Genomic DNA, 24899 nt, shown 5'->3' with positions numbered 1-24899 from the left:
CAACCTGCCACATACTCTCTGGGGCCGAGCTGTCTGCTCACCCCTCCTGCACGATGTGCATCGAGGCCCTGCACATGGAAGAACAGGTTGTGCATGCGAGACAGCTATTCGTCTGAAGGATGCCCTATGCCAGGCAGGATGACCAACAAAAGGGCAACTCTGTGTCCAAGAGGGGGAGCCTCCTTTTGAAGGGTTCACAAGGGCTCTGTTGCAACATGATGGAGCCAACTGTGCTTAAACAGCTCCACACACACTGGACTGAATCCCTCTGAATTGAATCACTAATCCTCTGGTGCTAGAGATGTTCACACATCCATCTGTTCACCCAGACTATCAATTCCTGAGGCTGAGAGGTTACGCATGTCTTGTTGAGTTTTGCTCCCAGCACTCTGCCTACTGTGCTGCAGTTTAGGCATCTAATCCCATGAAAGCAAAAGAGATGAGGTAGAAATGCAAGGAGAAACTCCTTCAGGGCAAAAGCACAGTGCATGCTGGTAAGGAAAAGGAAAGGTGTTTCGTGCCAATGAGAGGCTTCTAGCACTTGCCAACAGAGGACCCCCACAGCCGGCTTAGGTAGCAGAGGAAAGAGAAAAGCTGGTGAGTTGACTTGGTATATGGATATATCGCAAGAGATCTGCCCTGGGCTGAGAGGAGGGGAGAAGGAAGCAAGGAGAAGATGGAGAATAAAAGATGTGCCACCAAGGTCAAAAGATGAGCAACCCGTTTTTATTAAGACCACAACTGATGGAGGGAGGATGGGATGAAAGATAAGAATGCAACTAGAAAATGCTTGAGGACCGGGAGCAAGAATGCAAACCTGACCTAGGAGCTTCCTTTATCTGGATGTTAGTAAAAGCAGGACCCACATGTAGGGAGACAAGGGAGGTCTTCTCTGAGCCCACAGTGACAGTGCTGCCCCACCTTGGAGCAGGTGCAAACGCCCACAGATGCACCTTCTTGGTTTCTAATCGTTATCTCCTTTCTCTTCTCCCCCTTTCCTCCTGCCACCCAAAGTGCTGGCCAAAGAGGACCATGTACTTCTCTGGGGCTAGTGGAAGAGGTCCACCAGAGCTCTGCCTTTCTCCATCCTAGTGATATGGCCACAAAGAGCAAGAGGAACAGGACTAGCTGTCCTTTTAGCATCTCTTCAAAGATGAGCCTCATAGAACAGAAAATGACAGAAACCACAAAAGGACTTCAAATGTCAAGGTGACATGCACGTTCTCATTACTGTGACCTGTGGTCAGCAAGTGGATTCCATTGTGTCTAAATTATTAACTGTCTAAAGAGCACCCAGATCATATGATGGACTTGGGTGAGGGTGCTCTGGGAGAAGGGAAGGAATGTCGTCTCTGACTCCCAGAATCCATCGTGTCCAAACGGAGCCACAGGGGCTAGGACACAACGTGACACATCCAGCAGAATGCCTCTGAATGATAAAGGGTCTTTTTCTACACTAACACTTGCGGGGAATTCTTAGAATTGATGTGTGGAGCAATTAGGATGACTGAATCATGTACGCTGATGTGATGGCCTTTATCACGTCGCCAACACAGACAACTCAAACAGTATGACATCACCTCATTTTTGAGGGAAATGACCCGGATTTTGATAAATAACCTTACTCATCCTTTCTTCTGGAACATCTCTGAATAAGCATGGTCTGTGCTACCAGTGTGTTGAAACATCCCTCCTTGAAACTGCTCTCCACCCTCCTAAGTGATGTATTCATCATGTTCTAGACTCACTTCAAGAATTCTGTGAACCCCTCCCTGTGACTGGGAATAAGATATGTTCTCTTCCTCCAACAAAGAGCAGTCAATAGCCTTTGACAAGGTATGCAATCTTTTCTCGATTGATTCGAACACTGAATGAAATCACCAGCTTAAATCAAGAAAGCATCTATAATTTTTGTGAAAGGCCAGTGTCTATCAAGTCTGTTCCTAGATAGTCCTCTGACTTTGAACTTGTTGAATCCTACAAGTTTGATTGGAAATCAGCCATGGGAAAGAGAGGGGTACTCCCCTGCTCCTGGTAAGAATTATACACATAATACGTTCTCAGAACAGTTCACAAAATCTTGTGCCCTATGTCAAACATCAGGGATAATCCTGCAGAGCCAATAGTTAAAGTGATATCTTTATGAGCAAATGCATCCACACTTCCCTTCTGGGATGCCAGGAACCCAAAACTCTCCCTTGCTGGCAATGAAATTAGGGGCTCCCCTGGCTCACAGCAGGCATTGAGTGTAGTCATGGTGTGACTCCAGGAGGAGGGTCTCTGCATTGAAGATCAAGACCAGGAATGCAGAGTGAGGGCAATGAATACATCCCTATCTAGGCTGGGAGGATGGCAGTGGGAGAGAGGGCCCCAGGGGAACAAGAGGGAGAGTAGGGCTTGGATAGTCAAAGAGCACCTCCGTCTCCCATCTCCTCTGCATCTCCAAACTTCTTCTACTGCTCTCTCTTTATCTCCTCCACAAAACTTTATGGGGAAGAACTGAGAAGAAATGAAAGGCTACAGCTGGGTCTGCATAGTTAGAAGAAAAGAGAAGAGAAGGGAATCACCAGGAAGAAATAAAGCAGAAGAGATGCAGTCTCCTAGTTAGAGGGAAGGGGCGGGTTTCTCACAGGTAACATGTGCACCTATAAGTCAGAACCTTGTCTGGGGGGCTGGGACACAGACCCACAATAAAGGACACCAAGAGCTATTGCCCCTCAGTGGAAGAACAGTCAGCAAATTAAATTAACTAGAGTCCTCGTGAATGCATCCCCTGTGAAGGATAATCTTTTGAAGAAAGTATATAAGAAAAATATATTGCATACCTGTTGCACTTTGCCAGCATCTTCATCAAAGACAAAGAATCCAGAGCAGATATATGCTCATGTTTAAAGAATTCACATACCTCATATTCTATCACAGAAATTTGGCCTTGGTCACTAATTTCAAGCAAGGTCTGCCTACTTTGAACAGTTGTATATCCTTCAAACAAATTACATCCAGAACCAATTCACTGATACACTTTTTACTACTTGCTACTGATAGTAACTAGTGGTCATTCTTCAGCTATAACGTAAGCAAAACCTGAAAAATATATACCTTTGTCTATAAATAATTAGAATGCCGTCTAAATCCTAAGACATGCTATAAGAAATGCAAAAATGGCATTGCTATTTACTTGAACCTTCAAAATATTATTCGCATTACCTCTGTATTAACAACTTCCATAGGTCTCTTCTTCATTTCTCCTATGTCCAAGTAACTGGGGGAGGAAAAAAAAAAAACAGTAAGGGTTTCTTTTGTTGCTTTTGAGTCATTATGTAAATTTCTTATTAAAATTTTTAAAAAGTAAAGCAAGCCATAGGAAATATGTAAGCCTAAAGCAAAATCAATAGCTCCTTAATCAAAAGCAATTATGGTAGCAGGAACAGCTTTGAGCATCACCAGCCAGAGCTGATACACTGTCTTCTTCTCTCAACTTCAATGAAATTGAAGTCTTAGAAACACACACTTCTTAGAGGGAACATTTTTCCCCCACGGTGGTTGGCCCCTGACCATATAGTGGTATTTCTAATTCTTATACCACTTTTGATATAAAGAGTGGTTTGTGTGTACAGGTCCTTAATAGTTCCATTAATCACAGCTTTTAGGTCAAAACAAAGAAAGTACTGGTAGTGTGCATTAGAACATCTATGAAAGACTGGGGAATTTTCTTTCCTATGAAGACACTTTCTTGATATGGAAATGCTCAGCCACACGGGAGAGCTTAGGCATTGATTCAGCTAAATCAATGCACATGGGTGGACTAGTTAACCTCTGGAGACCCCTATTATTAAACTCCTACTTGCTATAGATATTCACTTGTGATCATTCTTCAGATATAGCACAAATACAACCTGCAAGCTACACTTTTGTCACCGTCAAGCCCTAAGTCCATCACTGTGATCTGGTTCCATTGTCCTTCACACAGAGCAGGTGCATTTAATTTATAACCAGGGATACAAAGATACCTCAACTACATTATTGTTGAGTTGGCAAAAAAGAATTTATACTAAGAGTTAATTTTAGCCGTATTTTATTATTGTTGTTTGCATTTTTTGATAGAATGCTTTAGTCAATCAATGCTACTAGAAATCATGTTTTTCTTATATAAACAGTGTTTACATAAAATATTGCAAAACTCCCTCTGTTTAGCAATAAAATGACTCTTTTGCAGATCTACCGGGATTGATTTCTGCCATAGGAGCAAAACAGCTTAACTGCCATGTGCAGAAAAGTGACCTCAGATCCACATGATTAGTGAAGTAGAGTCAATGTTCAGAAACACATAGAAAAACTTTAGGGAAGATAACCATCTCTAGACTTCTCCACTATAAAATGAAAGTTTAATAGCTACCTCAAGTCTAATTATGGTTTCAAAAATATTAGGAAAAATCTGGGTAAAAGAAATTCAAGAAGGAAGTTGATCATTTTCATTTGAATAATTTTTTTCTACCATTGCTAAATTTCCCCAACATCATGTAGGGCCTAAATGACATAAATTACCTTCAATATCTTCTGGGCTTTCTTTCATCCTGCCAGTTGCCTCAATTGTTTTGTAAATTTGCAACTGCTAAGCTTCAAATATATTCAGCATTTAAATCTTCTTGGCTTATATCATTATAACCATAGATACTACCACTTTAACAGAAATAAATAAACTATTCATCTGTCAGCATGTAAAAACTAACCATGGAAACCACTATAAAAGACTCAGGTATTTTTTTGTATGTGAATTAAAGGCAAAAATAACCATGCAAATCCCTTATATCTATATAAAGAATGACTTGAAGTACACTTTTTATTCGGTTTGGAACTGGACCTGTTTTTATCTTTTGAGTTGATAATGCCAAACAAACAAAAGAGAATATGAGTTACAAAAGTGAGTCTGCAAATTTGGGCTGTAGATTCCAAAACAGATCTCCATTCCCATGAAACTGCTTTTTTATGGGGATTATTTAATTTTAAAAATCAACAAAAAACATGGTGAAAGGAACTGGATAGTGATGCTTTGTATTTATATGACATTTTGATGTTTACAAAGCACGTTCACATCCATAGTATTCACTTTTCTAACAAACCCTGTGAGGCGGGAATGGTTATGCTCTTTGTCCATATCAGGAAGCTGAGTCAAGTGGCTTGCCCAAGGATACATAGCTAATAAACAACTCAGCCTTAGGTCTCCTGATCTTTAAGTTCTAAATGTCTTTGAAACACATCACTTCATTTAGTTCTTGTCTATGAAGTTAGACAAAGTGTGCTAAAGGAAGTTTCCAAGAAGGGAACACTAAGTCCAAATGCATCTATCACCTTGCTTTAAAAAGAATGCCTGGCAGAAAAAAAGAAGAACACTTTTAGAAATCAGTTTAAGCACATTCAGGAAAAGAAAAATAATATTAGACAAGATTAGTGACATTTGGGGAAATACTTCTACATAGTGAGAATTAGAATTCACAAGTAAAAGCTTTACAGTAAACATATTTTTTTGTTATCCTGTGATCCAAGCTGAATTTCAATTAAAAACTATGAAATGGAAAGTTTCCAAGGGGTTCAGTAATTCTACTCCCAGGTATATAACCAAGAAAATGAAAACTTGTACACGATTGTTTCTAGCAGCGTTATTTCATAACAGCCCAAAGTGAAACAACCCAAATGTCTATCAATGGATAAACACAATGTGGCATACCCATACCATGGAATATTACTCAACAATACAAAGAATAAAGTGCTGATACATACTACACATGGATATGCCTGGAAAACATGGATGAGCCAAGTGAAAGAGGCCAGAAAAAGAAAAGGCCAAATATGGTATGATACCATTGATCCGAAATATCCAGAACAAACAAATCCATAGAGACAGAGAGTAGATTAGCAGTTGCCAGGGGATGGGCAGAAAGGGAAACTGGGAGGAATGGGGTTTCATTTTGGAGTGATGGAAATGTTCCAACATTAGCTTGTAATCATGGTTGTACAACTCCATGAACCCACTAAAAATGACTGAAATACATAAAGTTTACCTTACGTGAAAGAGCTCTCAATAGAGCTTTTTAAAAAAGTCCTGTGGAGGGGCACCTGGTGGCTCAGTGGTTGAGCACAGGCCTTCAGCTCATGGTCCTGGGATGGAGTCCCACATCAGGCTCCCTGCAGGGGGCCTGCTTCTCCCTCTGCCTGTGTCTCTGCCTCTCTTCGTGTGTCTCTCACAAATAAATAAACACAATATTAAATAAATAGTCCTATGGAATATTAAATTCTACCTATCCTGCAATACCCACCCCCACAATGTCCCTCAACTGTGAATTTCTGCATAACTTTATTTTTCCCATTGCAATTATTCCTTTGTACCTTACATTAAAATTATTAGTGTGCCTCTTGGGACTGTCCTGTTAGTCTCAAACTCTTAAAGACGAGGAGTTACATCCTTGTTCCCTTCACAGATCTAAGCACAGCTTAACTCCCTGCACACCTACTGTGAGTGAGCTCCCTGCCAGGAACTAGGAATAAGCACCAATGCTGATCCCCCGCGCCTGAAGATCTAGCCATCAAGTACCTAAAGACAGACATATAGACAAATCCAGCGAGCCAGTAAGCTTTTCCAAGCATTATGTTCATAACATAAACACGCAGGCCGTGGGAGGAGGGTCACAACAGTGGGACGTAGTCAGTTACCAAAAAGGCTTCTACTTCTACTTGGAAGGAAAAGTTGGAAGAAATTGAACGGGGGGGGGGGGGGGGGGGGGGCGGGGTTCCGTATGCAGAAAGCAATTTTCTCCTCTTGTGAGTAGATAGTATCAAACACTTCTAAATAATTTTTAAGAAATCGTTATTTAAACTCAAAAAAGTAGGTGCCAAGAAAAAGGAAAAAAACAACAACAACAACAACAGAAAATTGTCAAGTACCAGTTTGGTCACTGAATACTTTGCTAAGATTCCTCCTGTTCCTCCCTCTGGCCGAGTGAAATTCCTTCTCGGGTCCCATTTTCAATCCCCCAGCCCCAGCCCCAGCCCCAGCCCAGCCCCAGCCCCAGCCCAGCCCCAGCCCGAGCCCCAGCCCCAGCCCCAGCCCCAGCCCCAGCCCCAGCCCCGCTGCAGCCCCAGCCCCAGCCCCAGCCCCAGCCCCAGCCCCAGCCCGGCTGCAGCCCCAGCCCCAGCCCCAGCCCCAGCCCCAGCCCCAGCCCCAGCGCAGCCCCAGCCCAGCCCCAGCCCCAGCTCCAGCCCGGCTGCAGCCCCAGCCCCAGCCCCAGCCCCAGCCCCAGCCCAGCCCCAGCCCCAGCCCCAGCCCCAGCCCCAGCCCCAGCCCCAGCCCGGCTGCAGCCCCAGCCCCAGCGCAGCCCCAGCCCAGCCCCAGCCCCAGCCCCAGCCCCAGCCCCAGCCCCAGCCCGGCTGCAGCGGGAGCGCGGGGCGGCCGCCGAGCGCGGGCGACGCGGGGCTCCGGACCCGGCCCAAGCGCACCGCACACCTGCTGCAACCTTAGGTGCTGGGCGGCGAGGACAGACGGACGGACTCACTTGAGCTTCTTGAAGGCTTCCTGACCCCCGGCCACGTAGTTGCCCCCGCTCTGGAGCTGGTCCAGCTTCCGGATGCGGTGGCCGGTCCGCGGCGTGTAGATGTTCCTGACCGCCCCAAACGGCGCCTGAACACCGCCCGTCACCTCTTTCAGAAACACGTCGAAGCTGGACACTTTCTTCTCGTGGATGACCACGCGGCGCCCCGCGAAGAAAGGGTCCCCGTTGCGGTACACCAGCACGCTCTTCACGACCGGCTGGGACAGGTGGCTGGACCTGGCGCTGGTGCCGCTCATCCTCCCCGTGGGGACGCGCCCGGCGGGCTTCTCCGGGGACGAGTCGCTGCTGCCGGCGGCCTCCCGCGCGCACCGGCCGGTAGCTGCCTGAAACCAACGCGAAACAGACAAGCCCGCGGTAAAAAAAATAAAAATAAAAATAAAAATAAAAATAAAAATAAAAATAAAAGGAAGAAGAAGGCAGAGTGGCTGAGGTGCGTCCGGCTCGCGCCCCGCGGAGCCCCTGCGGGTGGCGGGACTCAGGGCCCTCGTCCAGGTGTTTCACCAGAGTCTGCACAGCCAATCAGCGCTCGCCGTGCGCGCAGCACACCTGCCCCGCACGCTAAGCGCGGAGCCCAGGTGTAGCCTCAGGACCCGGGCGCCGGGAGGGCTTGACGCGCGCCCACCGAGGGGCGCCGGAGGCGGAGGAGGCGGAGGAGGGCAGGCGCGCCCCTACGCACGCACCCAGGGGAAGGATGCTCCGGCTCCACTGCTCACGCCCTATTCGTGCTGCTCCTCCAAATCCCTGGTCTTTCCTCTCCTCGCCGCCTCACCCCTCAATGGCCTGCTTGCTCCCCAGATGAAAGCAGATAAGATTCTGGCTGGAATTGCCCAGATTTTACTTTGCGCCAAAATAATAGCCTAAGGTGCGTCGAGAGAGAAAAGGCAGGAGGCGGGGGCGACGGAGGAGGCAGGAGCTTCCCGGACCCCTCGGCCCCTCCGAGACCCTCCGCGCCGGCGCCGGCGAAGGTCCCGTGGGCACCGCTTGACCGCCGGGGCGCGCAGCCGAGGCCCAGGGCGGGAGGCGGCCGGTGGGGTCCCCGGGGACGCGCCCGCCCGCCGCGGGGGTACCTGGCGACGCCCGAGGGCGGCTGCGGGAGGGGCGGCGGGGACGCGGCGGCTCGGCGGGCACCGCTGTTCCTCCGCTGCCGTCGCCTCCGCGGGCCTTCCCAGTCCCGGGGGGAGGGGGCGGACTTGTTACTTCTCGCCGTTGCCGTAGCGACTGCAGCCACGCGCGGAAACGAGTCCGTGAACCGGTCCTGGCGCGCGCCCGAGTCCCGGAGGCTTTGCCAGGGGGCTCCCCAGAGACAGTTGGAAGTCAGGGCTGCGGGGTGGAGGGGCAGCCTGGTGGCATTATCCTGCAGTCGTGATATAAACGGTCAGGCCCTATGCTAGAGGTCGGGGATGCAGCCAGCCTGCAATACTTGCGGTACCTACCACCTCCTAACTTTAGGCTGGGAAGAGGCTTTCTCACTGCCTCCAGAAGGCCCGGTGGCTGAACAGCTAGCTGTCCATGCCCAAGACCCCACATTCATGCAATTCGTGTAGATTGGGTCAGTGCATGAGTACGCGAGTGGAAATGCACTAAAGAGGTGTTGTCCAGTCCACTCTGGGGCATACATATTATGGGGCCAGGGAAATTCTCCATCAACAGTTGAAATCATCCTTGCTCGGTTCTGCCGGGACGCCCTTTATTCCTCCTACGACCATGCTGCTTCGTGGCCTGTGCAAACCTCATTACTGGCTGTTCCAAACTGCCATATATGAACAAAAGTCATATTGATAATTAACTACTATTAATTGAATGTTTGCCATGAAGCAGGCATTGCATCAGGGTCTTGATGTAGATAATCTGATTTAATGCTCACAATGACCATTTTTCTTTACTCAGATGAGGCACCCGAGGGGTAGAGAAACCGAAGAAATGTATCTGGGGTCGCACACAAAAATTCAAGCCTAGTTCTCTGTGATTCCAGAACTACCTTGACCACCACGTCATGTTAATCTAAAAGGTGAACGTATAAAGCATTGCTATCTGGAGCAGAGACATTTTTATTCAAGTTACCTAATACATTAATGCCAGGAAAGTTAACAACTTTTCTTTTTTTTTCCAAAAAAAGACCAGAGAGAAGAGAATAATACAGAGAGGAAAAAGAAAGGAATTTTGTGAGCCAGTTGTAAAGAATGCACAGGTTAAGAGAATGCATGAGGAGAATATCTGTGCAAATATGCTACCAAGCCAGTGAGTAAGATAGAGTTCCTGTTTTGAGGGATGGAAGGCAGTAAATCAAGCAACCCCCAGGCCACCCAAACCCTTCTACCACCTATACCAGCCCTGTGCAAAACGAAAACTTGTTGCCCCTTGTTCAAAGATTAAGAATATCAAGATGGCAACAGCAAAGCATTAAACCGAACATGGGAACGTTCCTAAGTGTGGGATCTTGTTGTAAGTCCATGAAGCCACCACCCCATACCTACATTCTGGTTTCTTCTATAACAGTATCTCCACTGTAGATCCATCTCCGGGGCCCACATGTATTTATCCAGTTGTCTCTTAGTGATGTGGTATTGGAGAGGGGAAGCCCCTGATTCATAGCTTTTGCCGATTTTTTGTAGTTTAAATTCTGCATATGTGGCTGAATTCCAGCTACCAATCTGATGTCATTAAAGGCAAGAGATGTGCACTTGCATGCCCTTATCTGGCGTTTCCGCTTACTGTTACTATAGACATGGAACTTCATACATAACAGTAAAATATACATAATATTGAGTTTTTAGTGTATTTATTACCTTTGTTTTTAATACAATTTATTTAACTGTACTTTTGTACAATTTAGTTTTTTAGTGGCTGTGTTTGAAATTTTTGAAAATTTGACAATTGACTCTCGCAAGGCAGTAAAAGGCAGCTCTCAGCACACCAGGCCCCTGAACAGCTACCCTAAACCAACAAAAGGCAGCCTAGACTCAACACACTCACATGATCACATGTTTTCACTAGCACCTTCTCTTTTCCTGTTCCCATCTCCATAAATGGGCCCTCATCCACCAATCTAAACACACACATTTCTCTGCTCACAAAGCACATTTGACTATGCGGAGAGACAACAGCAAACACAGTCATCCCTCCAATCTCTCTGCTTTTGTTTGCTGAATTCATTTTGGAGCTGTGCTCTCTTATGCAGAATCCCAAAACTGAGCAAAGGGAGAAGGATTTCAGAAGCCACAAAGGCTACATAAACCCCCATCATGAAGAGCTGAGGTGGAATGAGAAGTCACTTCAGAGAGATGCTTGAGAATGTTAGTGCATTCACGGAGAGGAGAGTTTTGTTTTTATGCTTCTTCCTAAGTGTGAGAAAGACCTTGAGAGTGAGAGATGGCAAAAGAGGATTCTTAAAGAAGTTTTGCTGTGCATTAAAAATAATACTATAAAGATCTGTGGCATTTCCTCAAAAGCCTGAGTTAATCTCTGAAATGCTTCTGTCTTACGGCAGAAATAATAATTATTTCAGTGTGATACTGTGCTGAACCCACACCACATTGCGCCCTGGGCTTATAAGGGTTCTTCAGCCAGTCACCAAGCTCAATCCAGTCTTCTGCTCAAATATTTCTTCATAAGTGAATCCATTTGCTCATCTCCAAATCCATTTCCACTTTCTGAATCCCAGGCACCATCATCACCTAAAATATCACCCTGCCTAAGGTTGTGTTTCCTTACTCTCATTCTCCACCAGACAGCCAATTTGAAAGACTACTGAGAAACACACATCCAGTCATGTCACTTTCCAGCTGAAAACTTCCTGGATGCCGCCTGTTTTTTGTAAGATAAAATCCAGCATCATCAACAATGATCACAAAGACCTAGATATGCTGGCTCATATCCTCTTCTCACTTGACTCTCCCTGTGTCAAGACCTGTCTTTCCACTTCCCTGAATATTCCTTTGCACATACTTTACAGCTCCTTGTACCCACTGCCATGGGTTTGGCTCCTTCCAACCAATACTTCAAGTCCCAATTAAATGTCATTTCCCCAGGAAAGCTTTACTACCTCATTTCCCAGATGAGAATAGCTTTGCACATATTACATATTTTCCTCCACAAGTCTTATCAATTGTAATTAGAAGCCTTTGTAAAATTATATGTTTCATTTTTTGTCTTTGTGTCATTAAATGTTTAATCTTTCTATAATTATATATGTATATGTAAAAATTCCCTGAAGGAAAAAACTATGTCCTTTTTATACATCTGTGTATCCCCAGTGCCTAGCATAGAGGCTGATATATGATATATATATGTGTGTGTATATATACATATGTATATATATACACATTAGTACTAAATAATTATTTGATGAGTGAATAAAAGCAAAATGTTTTAAGTTTAAAAATTAAGATCGGGCGCCTGGGTGTTTAGTTGGTTAAACGTCTGTCTTCGGCTCAGGTTATGATCTCAGGGTCCTGAGACTGAGTCCCACATTAGGCTTCTTGCTCAGTGGGGTGCCTGCTTCTCCCTCTCCCTCTACCTCTCTCCCCTGCTTATGCTTTCTCTGTTTCAAATAATTAAATAAAATCTTAAAATAAAAATTAAGATAAAACTTCAAAACATTTAGAAGCTGCTCCTTTGGAAGAAATCATATTTTCAGTTCAGCAAATAAAAAAACTACTTGAAATCAATCAATAAATAAATAAATAAATAACTACTTGACAACCAAAGAGATTCTAAACCTAGTTGCTTAGCTTTGGGCAGAAAATGCATAGCCGGATACAGAAGAAAGCACCTACATGGGAAGCCAGACTCTTATCCACCACTGAGTTTTAAGACTCTTTCAAGGCGGGCAGCCTGGGTGGCTCACGGGTTTAGCGTCACCTTCAGCCCAGGGCCCGATCCTGGAGACCTGGGATTGAGTCCCACTTCGGGCTCCCTGCATGGAGACTGCTTCTCCCTCTACCTGTGTCTCTGCCTCTCTCTCTCTCCTCTCTCTCTCTCTCTCTCTCTCCTCTCTCTCTCTCTCTCTGTGTGTGTGTGTGTCTCTCATGAATGAACAAATAAAAAATCTTAAAAAAAAACCCTTTCAAGGTAATAGAGATATTTATAAAATATGGGACATATTCTGCTAGTTTTCCCTCAAAGTGTGTCATCACCTTTACAACTGGTGTTCATATCTAAATCTCGGGAAGAGCCATATCTTCAGCTTCTTGAGACTATGTTTCTTGGATATACATTTGGATAATGGTGGCTGCATCTGATAAGCCCCCTGAATTCCTATTGTCCGGTTAACTCGGTTGGTTCCGGTAATGACTGAACTCTTATTCATATCTAGGTACTGGATTGTCTACCCCAATTGGCTATGTTTAAAGTGCCCAGGGGCGCCTGGGTAGCTTGGTTGGTTAAATGTCTGCATTCGGCTCAGGTCATGATCTCAGGGGTCTGGGATCGAGTCCTTTATGGGGCCCCTGCTCAGTGGGGTAACTGCTTCTCCCTCTTCTTCTGCCCCTCTCCCCAACTTGTGCTCACTCACTCTCTCTCAAATAAATAAAATCTTATAAAATAAAGTGCCTAAAACTGTCTGTAAGGGGGACCTTCCGCATTTCCTATTTGTAGCCAAATCATATAGGTTCTATCTACTTAATATACCCTAATGCTTTCCCTTCTCATTTCAGCTCCCTCCCTCCCTAAGTTTTGGAACCTTAGTAAGAATGCTTGCTCTACACATTGCCACTTATCTAAGGAGTTACGAATAATATAAAGTAATCGTTCCCTATTCCAGTTGACTTATTGCCATTTTGAGTATAAAATGAGTAATCACAATCTCCCCAAACAGTAAACTTGAACCTTCATTTTTTTGTATTGCTTCCTGTCACAAAGCAAACCCCAAAGAAACCTATAGCAATTTATCTTTAAATTCTACATAAACCAGGGATGCCTGGGTGGCTCAGTGGTTGAGCATCTACCCTCAGCTCAGGGCGTGATCCCAAATTCCAGGATCGAGTCCTACATCTGGCTCCCCAAAGGGGGCCTGCTTCTCCCTCTGCCTGTCTCTGCTTCTCTCTCTGTGTCTTTAATGAATACATTTTTAAAAATATTTTAAAAAATAAAAATCCTACACAAACCAAATATCACATTTTCCTAAGTATTTTCATCATCTGAAAAACATACAATTTCATGGTGAGATTTCAGCAAACAATTTTGCCATTCACTAGGGTGTGATCAGCAAGCCCAACAGAAAAATGTCAAGTTTTGAGGCAGAGAGAAGTTGAGAGAATTCTCACAGAGGGCTTCTATTTTCCCTGAACTGCAGAAGGAAATAGTACCTTGCCTGAGTCTTCCAACACTTAGCATCATGGTAAAGGCAGATGTTTAATACATATTTGTTAAATGAATTAACCTGAGAGTTAAGCATGATGCAGACATGAAGGAAGAAGGAAGAACCAAGGCATCTTGAGGAGAGCTGAACAGCTACTATGAGGTGCCCAACATGGTGTTCTATGCTATTGTGGAATATATATGTTCATAGATGATTTCTGCCCATAGTGATACCTTAAAGAGGATGTTGATGGAACTCCATTTCCAACATGAGCTAAATATCCTGAATCTCTGTCCTAAAACAGTAAAAAAAAAAATTTTTTTTTAAATGCTGGGTTTAAAAATGTTGGAATAAAAAAAAAAATGTTGGAATCTTTTTAAATGCATTGCCAATTTGGCAAGAATGAAAAGAATTCAGAAAAGTCAAAAGTTGAGTGAAAACAGCAATCTTGGGAGGCAAGAAAACTGGGAAAAGTTTTCAATTGGCAATAATTGTGCCTTTGATAAATCTTATTGGCTATGATACTGCCACTGCACAAAGCTGGTAAGCAAGCACTGAAATCCTCTTAAACCCTAAGTACACCTGTCTATGCCCTGGTGACCAGGAACTGATGTTTTGATAGCTGTACAGGGAGGCAGGCACACGAGACAAGTCTAGGAGCTACCCAGATTGGACAGACTGAGAGGTGTCCCCCGTGTGTACCTGGGACCTCAAGTTACCCTGCAAAGGTAATGGCAAACAAGAATTAACTCGCTTCATGGAGCAAGTACAGCAAGGAGATGTGCTTAATTTTACATTCATGCTAGAGGTAGAGGTGAGAAGGAGAAATTTCCCCCAGTAATTGATCGTCCTAACAGTTGATGCTAGCTGGCTATTGAAACTAATGACTGTCTTTGTGATCTAAATTATGTGAGGCCGACAGTTAAATTTAAAGTGATTCTGGGGGGATCCCTGGGTGGCACAGCGGTTTGGTGCCTGCCTTTGGCCCAGGGCGCAATCCTGGAGACCCAGGATAGAATCCCACGTCGGGCTCCCGGTGCATGGAGCCTGCTTCTCCCTCTGCCTGTGTCTCTGCCTCTCTCTCTCTCTTTTTCTCTCTCTCTGTGACTATCATAAATAAATAAAAATTAAAAAAAAAAATAAAGTGATTCTGGGCTGGAAATGCTCTCAGATGCCTGAGAAAGTCAACACAAATCCTATCTGGAGGAACACAACTTCTACTCAATCTACCAGTAATTCCCATAGATAATGTTCTAAGGAACATGAAACTCTCAGTTAAAACACATAAAACTTGTAAGAAAATAAGCCATGAGTGACAGCCTGAAGAAACAAGAGACAAAAGCCAGACCTGTAAAGATTTAAGATTCTGGAATTACCAGAGGCAGAACATAATTAATTATGCTTAATATGTTTAAAGAAGTAAAATATTAAAAATATGAGTAAGGAACGAGAAACTTTAAGAAATGACCAAGATTTTTAAAATGGTAAAATGTCTAGAAATGAAAACACATAATAACTAAGATTTAAAAACCCATGGAGAAGTTAAATAGCAGGGGATCCCTGAGTGGCTCAGCGGTTTAGTGTCTGCCTTCAGCCCAGGGCATGATCCCGGAGTTCCGAGATCGAGTCCCACGTTGGGCTCCTTGCATGGAGCCTGCTTCTCCCTCTGCCTGTGTCTCTTTCTCTCTCTTTCTCTGTCTCTCTCTGTCTCTCATGAATGAATAAATAAAATCTTTTAAAAAAAAAAGTTAAATAGCAAATTAGTCACATTCAAAGAGAGAGTTACTAAAAAGTATATTCAAAGAAGTTACCCAGGAGCTGCACAGCAAAATGAATAAATTAAAAAAATCTGAAAGGTCAGAGACTAAATTAACTATTAAATTAACTATTTACCATACATATTTGATCTATGTCTGATCAAAATTCCAGAAGGAGAAATAGATACAATGGCACAGAGGTATTATTTGAAGTGTTTTCCAGAATTGTTGAAAGATATAAATCCTCATATTTAGGAAGTCAAATGAATCCCAATAGGATAAATTCGAAGAATCATCATGTCAGTACATTGAAGTGAACCTGCCGTAGAAAATATACAAAATATCCTAAAAGGAGTTTGTGGAAAAAGACAAATTACCTACAACAGAAAGATATTAATGGCTGACTTCTCAAAAGCAACAATAGAAATTTGAAGACAGTGAAATAAGATCTTCAATGGGTTGAGGAATTAATTGTAAATATGATATTTCTACCAACCGATATTATCTTTCTCAAGAATGGGTGCAAATTAAGGGCCTTCGCCATCAATAGGAATTCCCTAAAGAGAATTCCAAAGAACTTAACTCAAGCATTAGAAAATGGCCTTGAATAAAAATCTGAAAGGCAAGAAGGAATGATAGACAAAGACCTTGTTAACTATGTGGTCAATATTTTTAATGACTACATGAAGCAATAATAACAATGTCTGATGTATGATATTTATGATATAATTAGAACTACCATAATTAGAAAATAATTGCATGTAAATTGGGAGGGGAGTGATCAAAGTTTAAGTATTATAAGAACATCTTGTTTTCACAAACTCACTAGGATAGTGGTATGAGTTTAAAACAATAGAAAAATACATGTTGATGAGGATGTGGAGAAATGAGAACACTCATACAGGGGCACCTTGGTGGCTCAGTGGGTTAAGAGTGTGTCTCTGGTTCAGGTCATGATCTCAGGGTCCTGGGATGGAGCTCCATGCTCAGCAAGGGAGTTTGCTTCTCCGTCTCCCTCTGCCTACATCCACTTGTGCCTTCTCTCTCACTTTCTCTCAAATAAATAAAATCTTTTCCTAAAAAAGTTAGACATAATATATCATGTTACCCAGCAATTCCACTTCTAGGCACATACCCAAGAGAATTAAAAACGTATGTTTACACCAAAACATGTATATAAATGTTTACAGAAAACACTATTTATGACAGCCAAAAAGTGGGAAAAAACCATCAGCTGATGAATGGATATACCACATTTGAATTTACATGGGGATTGGAAGCTGACAAATGAGATACTGAACTTTACAGTGCCCACCTCACATGTTCCAGCCTTTGTTAATAGGACTAAGTTTACTTCTCTTACTACCTTTACTCTACAGTGAGTATTTATCTCTGGTGATGCCTCAATTTCTCATGAAAACACATTCCTGGTGGGTCCATCTGACAGTCTGGCAGACATGCTCAGATATATGCGGATCCCTGTGGTGGACATAGCTGAGACCTGAGCTGGGACCCCTCTCTTCCTTTGCCCCTTTCCTTCCTTGTTCCTTCATCCTTTCTCTCTCTCCTACTCCACCTTTGTGTCTCTCTTCTTTTATGCATATACACATATAATATTCATTTGCTCAATTATTTGGCAGGCACTGCTCTAAGCAATTCAGGTAGATCAATGACAAAATAGTGTCCCACTCTTCTAAACATTGTAGGGAATGGCAAGTGCTATGACAGAAAATGACCAGGGGATACTTTACTTGAGATTAAGGAAGGCTCTTTCCTTCTTTCTCTTTCTTTTTTTCTTTCCTTCTTTCCTTCTTTCTTTCTTTCTTTCTTTCTTTCTTTCTTTCTTTCTTTCTTTCTTTCTTTTCTTTCTTCTTTCTGTTTTTATTTAAATTCCAGTTAGTTAACATACAGTGTAATGTTAGTTTCAGCTGTACAATATAGTGATTGAACACATCCATACATTACCCGGTACTCACCACAAGTGCCCTCCTTAATCCCCATCATCTATTTCACCCATCCTCCCAACACCATCAGTGTGCTCTCTAGAGCTAAGAGGCTGTTTCTTTTTTCCTATGATCATCTGTTTTGTTTCTTATATTCCACATATGAGTAAAATCATATGGTATTTGTCTTTTTCTGACTTATTTCACTTATCATAATACTCTCTAGCTCCATCCATGTCATTGCAAATGGCAAGATTTTCTTCTTCTTATGGCTGAGTAATATTCCACTATGTATATAACACATTTTCTATGTGTTATGTGATATGTAATATGTTGATGGATATTTGGACTGCTTCCATAGTTTCATAGATAATGCTGCTATAAACATTGGGGAGCATGTACCCCTTAGAATTAGTATTTTTGTATCCTCTGGAAAGATACCTAGTAGTGCAATTGCTGGACTGTAGGGTGGTTCTATTTTTAACTTTTTGAGGAAACTCTACACTCTCTTCTAGGGTGGCTGCACCAGTTTATAAAGATCTTATAAAACTCAACACCCAAAATACAAATAATCCAGTTTAAAAATGGACCAAAGACATGAATAGACATTTTTTTCAAAAAAGACATCCAGATGCCCAAGAGACACATGAAAAGATGTTCAACATCACTCATCATCAAGGAAATGCAAATCAAAACCATGATGAGATACCACCTCACACCTGTCAGAATGGCGAAAATTAACAATACAAGAAACAGGTGTTGGCAGGGATATGGAGAAAGAGGAACGCTCTTCCACTCTTGGTGGGAACAAAACTGGTGCAGCCTCTAAGGAAGGTCTTTCTGATGAGGTAAACACTCAGCTCAGGTAAATGAGAGGAGAAGCTCAGCATACAAAAACCTGGCATTTAAGCATTCCTTGCAAAGAAAGTAGTAATGTTTATATTTATATCTTATATATTATATGCCATAATTTGAGAGCTTTCCTTGCCCCTAAATATGGAAGTGGTGGAATTTTACACTGAACCCAACCCATGGTTGGCTTGTCCCACTCACCCAGATATGATGTTGGAGTTCACCTTGAGCAGGACCCCATATAAGTGACCCTTTCTCACAGGACTCTCAACTGTAGGTATCCTTTGCAGATTCCTCTTGGGGCACAGCCATATTTCCAACTTACTGCACACTCTAATGGGGCCTCTGGGCATATGGTTTTCAGGGTTTCTAACTCATTCCACAGGGAGGAGAACTTCAGGGAAATCTTAGCTCAGGTGCAGAATCACAGTGAGGAGAAGGCAGTAGGGAGCCCACATCCCCCTGACCCCACATTCCTTATTTTCAGGAAATGCCAGATTCCACATAACTAAGCCCTAGAAGATAGAGAGTAGGAATTTCTCCAATATCTGCAGGGCATTCTGATAGAGCAGGAGCCATCACCAAGATGGCTAAGGGAATCAGGGGGCTCTAGCACCCCCATGAGGGTCAGAGTCTCCCTTTCAGCTCCTCAGAGGGGACTGTGGTCACCACCAGCTGAACTAAAGCAGCCTCACTGATTTTTCCTGACTTTCAGGACCCTCCTTGATGGGGCTTTGCCATCTATGCATCACCGTCCTTTGCCACAGGCTCCCCAAGAGACACAGACCTCCCTACCATCTACTGAGTGGACACAGGAGAGAGGACTGTTTGCCTTGTGGATTCTTCTTGGGCTCATTCCTCCAGATTTTTTTTTGTACATCCTCTTTTCCTCATAAGGATTCTTTTCATTTCCTCTCCATCTCTTTACTGTAACATATGCTATCAGTTCTTCAAAGCACATCTCAAGACTCCCCTCCTCTGGGCAACCCTCCCTGATTACTGTCCCTTCATTCATATCTTCTTTGTTGAACACTGACAAATACCTAGACTCTTACTCATGCCGTCTTGGTAGCTCCCCTCCCTTCCTGCCTTCCTCTCTCCCCATTTTCTTCTTTCTATTCTTTCTTTCCTTCCAAATAATAAATTTACTCATCTCAACCCTTTTAGAAAAAATACATTACTATATTTTGAATGTATAATGATAATATTTCAAATGTATGTGAGGAGTATAAAACACTAACAATAATACAAAGACATATACACCCCTCCACCAGCTCAAGAACAAAATATTACCCTTTTCCCATGATATTTCAGTGTGCTCATGCAAGATCCATCCCCTGTACTCTGCTACCTCACCCCAATGGGTGACCACTGTCCTGAACATAGTGTCTATCATTTTCCCTTACCTTTTCTTTGTAGTTTTATTACTTCAGAGCCCTAACCAATGAATTATTTAATTCTGCAAGCTTTTGAATTTTACACTAGTAGAATTTCACTATAGGTAGTGTTTTGTGAATTATTTTTTGGACTCCATGTTATGTTTGTGAAGATCCTTCCATGTTGAGGCATGCTGTTGAGTTCATTTTCACTGCTGAATGGTGTTCCACGGGACGACAGTGTCGTTATTTATTTATCCTTTCTATTATTCTTCCACATTAGGGTTGTATGTATTCTCATTAAAAGAAATACTTCTATAAATATTCTTGTAGATGTCTCCTGTGTGGGGGCTTCTCCAGAATATGGACAAAGTATTAGAAATGCTGATTCTAAAGGTACACACATATTCAACTTTATAAGCAATGCCACGTGATTTCCAGAGTGGTTGTAGAGCTCCTGCGGCTCTACATCCTTCATGATCTTGGTTTATCAGCTCTCAATTTTTGGCAATCTGGGGCAAAATCTTGGAGATTTTAATCAGAATTTCTGAGATTTCTGGGGCACTTGTGTGGTTCAGTTGGTTAAGAACCCAACTCTTGATTTCAGTTCAAGTCACGATGTCAGTGTTGTGGGATTGAGCTCCATGTCAGGCTCCTTGCTGGATGTGGAGTCTGCTTAAGATTCTCTCTCCCCCTCTGCCCCTCCCAGTTTGTTCATAGGCATGCTTTTGATCCCTCTCTTTTAAAAAAGGGGGGGAGGGAGAAAGAGAAAGAATTTCTCTGATTTTTAATGAAGCCAAATATATTTTCCCATATATTTATTGGGCATTTAAGCTTCCTCTCTTGTTAAAAAGCCTGTTCAAATCTTTTGCCCATTTTAAAAATTGAGTTTAATGTTAGATATTTTTTCTCTTTTTGTATGTTGACTAGCTCCTTATACATTCTTAGATGCAGTCCTTTATTGGTCATATATTTTACAAATATCACCTCCTTGTTTATGGAATTTTTTCCTATTTATGATTTTCTTGGAACTGAAGTTCTTAATTTTAGTTAAGTTAGATGTGTGAATCTTTTCCTTTATGCTTTGTGCTTTTTGTGTATTATTTTAGAAATGCTTTCTACCTTGAGGTCATGATGATATTCTCTTAAACTTTCTAAGAGCTTTACAGCTTTGCCTGTCACATTTATGTGCTGTGAGAGAGGGATCAAATTTCATTATATTCACATGGACAAGAAATTGTTGGCATCGTTTATTATATAGTCTCCAATAACATGCTGCTATCTCTGTTATATACCAACTGTCCAAATATAATGTGACTGTTTCTTTGCTTTCTCTTCTGTTTCATTGGTCTGATTGGCTAGGCTTGCAGCAACTATGCTATCTTAAGTATTATGGCTTATAATAAGTTCTGATATTTTTGTGAGGCATGTCCTAACATGTTTTTCTTTTTTAAATGGACATGTTTGGCATTTTGCTCTCCCATAACAACAACAACAACAACGAAAGATAGAACAAAGAAATTAAATTGGAAATGCGAAAGGAGAAGCTATTTGAAGATGCTGCAGATAATGGAAAGAAAAATCAGAGCATGTACTGTTGTTCAATATAGTACTAGAAGTCCTAGCTGCAGAAATAAGACAACAAAAAGAAATAAAAGGCATCCAGACTGGCAGAGAAGAAGTCAAATTCTCACTCATTGCAGATGACATGATATTCTATGTGGAAAACCTGAAAGACTCTACCCCAAAATTGCTAGAATTCATACAGGAATTCAGCAAAATGGCAGGATATAAAATCAGTTGCATTTCTATACGCTAACAATGAGACAGAAGAAAGAGAAATTAAGGAGTTGATCCCACTTACAATTGCACCAAAAACTGTAAGATACCTAGGAATAAACCTAACCAAAGAGGCAAAGGATCTAGTACCCAGAAAACCATAGAATACTCATGAAAGAAATTCAGGAAGACACAAAAGAATGGAAAAACATTCCATGCCCGTGGATTAAAAGAACAAATATTGTTAAAATGTCTAAGCTAAAATAAATAAATAAATAAATAAATAAATAAATAAATAAATAAATAAATAATAAAAAATAAAATGTCTAAGCTACCTAGAGGAATCTATACATTCAATGCAATTCCTATCAATATACCATCAACTTGGGACACCTGGGTGGCTCAGTGGCTGAGTGTCTGCCTTCAGCTCAAGGCATGATCCCGGAGTCCAGGGATCAAATCCCACATCAGCCTCCCTGCAAGGAGCCTGCTTTTTCCTCTGCCTGTGTCTCTGCCTCTGTGTGTGTGTCTCTTGTGAATAAATAAATAAATCTTAAAAAAAAAAAAAATACCATCAGCTTTTTTTTTTCACAGAGCTGGAAAAAATAATCCTAAAATTTAAATGGAATCAGAAAAGACCTCAAATAGACGAAAGTTGAAAAAAGAAAAATCAGGGATCCCTGGGTGGCGCAGCGGTTTAGCGCCTGCCTTTGGCCCAGGGCGTGATCCTGGAGACCCGGGATCGAATCCCACGTCGGGCTCCCGGTGCATGGAGCCTGCTTCTCCCTCTGCCTGTGTCTCTGCCTCTCTCTCTCTCTCTCTCTCTCTCTGTGACTATCATAAATAAATAAAAATTTAAAAAAAAAAAAGAAAAAGAAAAAAGAAAAATCAAAGATGGTAGTATCACAATTTTGGACTTCAAGCTCTATAACAAAGCTGTGATCATCAAGACAGTATGGTCCTGGCACAAAAAAAAGACACATAGATCAAAGGAACACAATAGAGAACCCAGAAATAGACCCTCAACTCTATGGTCAACTCCTCTTTGACAAACCAGGAAAGAATACCCAATAGGAAAAAAGGCTTTTCAACAATGGTGTTAGGAAATTTGGGTGGCCACATGCAGACCGTTGTAAGGACCATTTCCTTATACCATACACAAAATAGACTCAAAATGGATGAAAGACCTAAATGTGAGACAGGAATCCATCAAAATTCTAGAGGAGAACATAGGCAGCAACCTCTATGATCTCGACTGCAGCAACTTCTTGCTAGACACATCTCCAAAGGCAAGGATTCGCTCAAAAATGAGTACTTGAGACTTCATCAGGATAAAAAGCTCTTGCATAGCAAAGGAAACAGCCAACAAAACCAAAAGACAAAAGACAGAATGAGAGAAGTTATTTGCAAATGTCTTATCAGATAAAGGGCTAGTATCCAAATCTATAAAAAACTTTTCAAACTCAACACCCAAAAAACAAATAATCCAATCAAAAACTGGGCAGAAAAAAAAAAAAAAAACTGGGCAGAAGACATAAACACACATTTCTCCAAGAAAAGACATACAAATGGCCAACAGATGCATGAAAAAATACTCAGTATCATTTAATATCAGGGAAATACAGATACATTAGATTTTTTGTATCAAAAAATAAATACTCAGTATCACTTAGTATCACCAATACAGATCTGGTGTTTAGCCACCTCACACCAGAATGGCTAAAATTAGCAAGTCAGGAAATGACAGATGTTGGCAAGGATGTGGAGAAAGGGGAACCTCTTACACTGTTGGTGGGAATGCAATTTGGTGCAGCCACTCTGGAAAGCAGTATGGAGGTTTCTCAAAAAGTTGAAAATAGAGCTACCCTATAAACCAGCAATTGCACTACTAGAGATTTACCTCAAAGATACAAATGCAGTGATCGAAAGGAGCATCTGCACCCCAATGTTTATAGCAGCAATGTCCACAATAGCCATATTATCTGGAAAGAGCCCAGATGTCCATAAACAGATGAATGGATAAAGAAGAGGTGATATATATATATATATATATATATATATATACACACACACACACAATGGAATACTACGCAGCCACCAAAAAACCCGAAATCTTGCCATTTGCAACGATGTGGATGGAACTAGAGAGCAAAATAAGTCAGTCAGAGAAAGACAATTATCATATGATCTCACCCATATGTGGAATATGCAAAACAAAATGGGGGATCATAGAGGAAGGGAGGGAAAATAAAACAAGACAAAATCAGAGAGGGAGATAAACCATAAGAGACTCTTAAATCATAGGAAACAAACTGAGGGTTGCTGGAGGGGAGAGGGGTAGGGAGATGGGGTAACTGGGTGATGGGCATGAAGGAGGGTATGTGATGTAATGAACACTGGGTGTTACATGCAACTAATGAATCACTGACCTCTACTTCTGAAATTAATAATACATTACATGTTAATTAACTGAATTTAAATAAATAAAAAGTATGTTCTGTACATTACACCAATACATTTGAAAACCAATACAGTAAAAAATTCTCTAAATATAGAACTAAATAATCTGACTCAGGCAGTGATGTTTTAAAGAACTTTGTTTTCTAGTTATTGCTGATAATGTATATAAATGCAATAGATCTTTATTATGTCCAGAAACTTAAGCTCTCTTGAATTTTGTTTGCCAGTATTTAGTTTACAATTTTTGCATACTGTAATTTATGGGTTTTTTTGTTGGCCTTACCAGATTTTGTTATGTAAAAGTTATACTAGCTTCTGGAAGATCTGGTATTCCAATAAAATTATAGCTCTTTAAATGTTTGGTAAAACTCACCAGTGAAATCACTAGGGAAATCATTTGGGTCCTGTTAGTCATTTTTGTTTTAATCAGATTTGGGAAGTTCTATATTTCAGCAACATGTCTGCTCTTTTTCAAGTTCAGTGGCATAAAGTCATCCACAGGATTCTCTTCTCTTCTAAAGGTCTACAGCACTTCTACCATTGTTCCTTAATGCTACGTTCTTTTACTCTTCATTAATTTCACCAGAGTTTTGCTGATTTTGCAAATCTTTTCAAAAGAACAACTTTGGGCTTTATTAATAATTATCTCTATATGCTTTGTTACTTTGTCAGTTATTTCTGCTGCTTTAAAAAAAATTACCTTTCCTATTATTTCCTTGAGTTTACTTTGCTTCCCCCCGCCCCCACCAACTTCCAAAGATAAAAGTTTATTCTTTAGCTTTTTTGCATCTATCCATTATCAGTGGTTGGCAAACTATGGCTGCAAAACA

At 41.9% G+C, this 24899-nt stretch overlaps 1 protein-coding gene, 1 long non-coding RNA gene and 1 pseudogene across 3 annotated transcripts in view; 1 reads left to right on the top strand and 2 right to left on the bottom strand.

Annotated features, from left to right (window-relative positions):
• The window catches only part of DCDC2 (doublecortin domain containing 2), a 162368-nt gene extending 153678 nt beyond the window's left edge, over window positions 1–8690 (bottom strand). Inside the window, exons 1-3 of the mRNA XM_077886439.1 lie at window positions 8672–8690; window positions 7548–7927; window positions 3208–3262 (exon numbers count right to left, since the gene is read on the bottom strand). Of these exons, the coding sequence (XP_077742565.1) occupies window positions 3208–3262; window positions 7548–7840 (348 nt within the window). The 5' untranslated portion in view covers window positions 7841–7927; window positions 8672–8690. The remainder of the gene's footprint in view (window positions 1–3207; window positions 3263–7547; window positions 7928–8671) is intronic.
• A 129-nt stretch (window positions 8691–8819) lies between these two features.
• LOC144306830 (uncharacterized) lies at window positions 8820–10421 on the top strand. Of its 2 annotated transcripts, none has more exons than XR_013373908.1 (3): window positions 8820–8978; window positions 9492–9612; window positions 9721–10421. It is a non-coding gene; the product is annotated as an uncharacterized LOC144306830 (long non-coding RNA). The 2 variants fall into 2 exon arrangements; XR_013373909.1 differs by having other exon boundaries at window positions 8838–9029.
• A 3893-nt stretch (window positions 10422–14314) lies between these two features.
• On the bottom strand, window positions 14315–14444 carry LOC144306881 (U4 spliceosomal RNA; annotated as a pseudogene).
• Window positions 14445–24899: the final 10455 nt, after the last annotated feature.

The sequence above is a fragment of the Canis aureus genome, chromosome 37 (assembly GCF_053574225.1).
Source record: "Canis aureus isolate CA01 chromosome 37, VMU_Caureus_v.1.0, whole genome shotgun sequence".
Classification (NCBI taxonomy): domain Eukaryota; kingdom Metazoa; phylum Chordata; class Mammalia; order Carnivora; family Canidae; genus Canis; species Canis aureus.
Note: the sequence above shows the minus strand (reverse complement) of the source record. Positions and strands in the feature narration are given on the sequence as shown.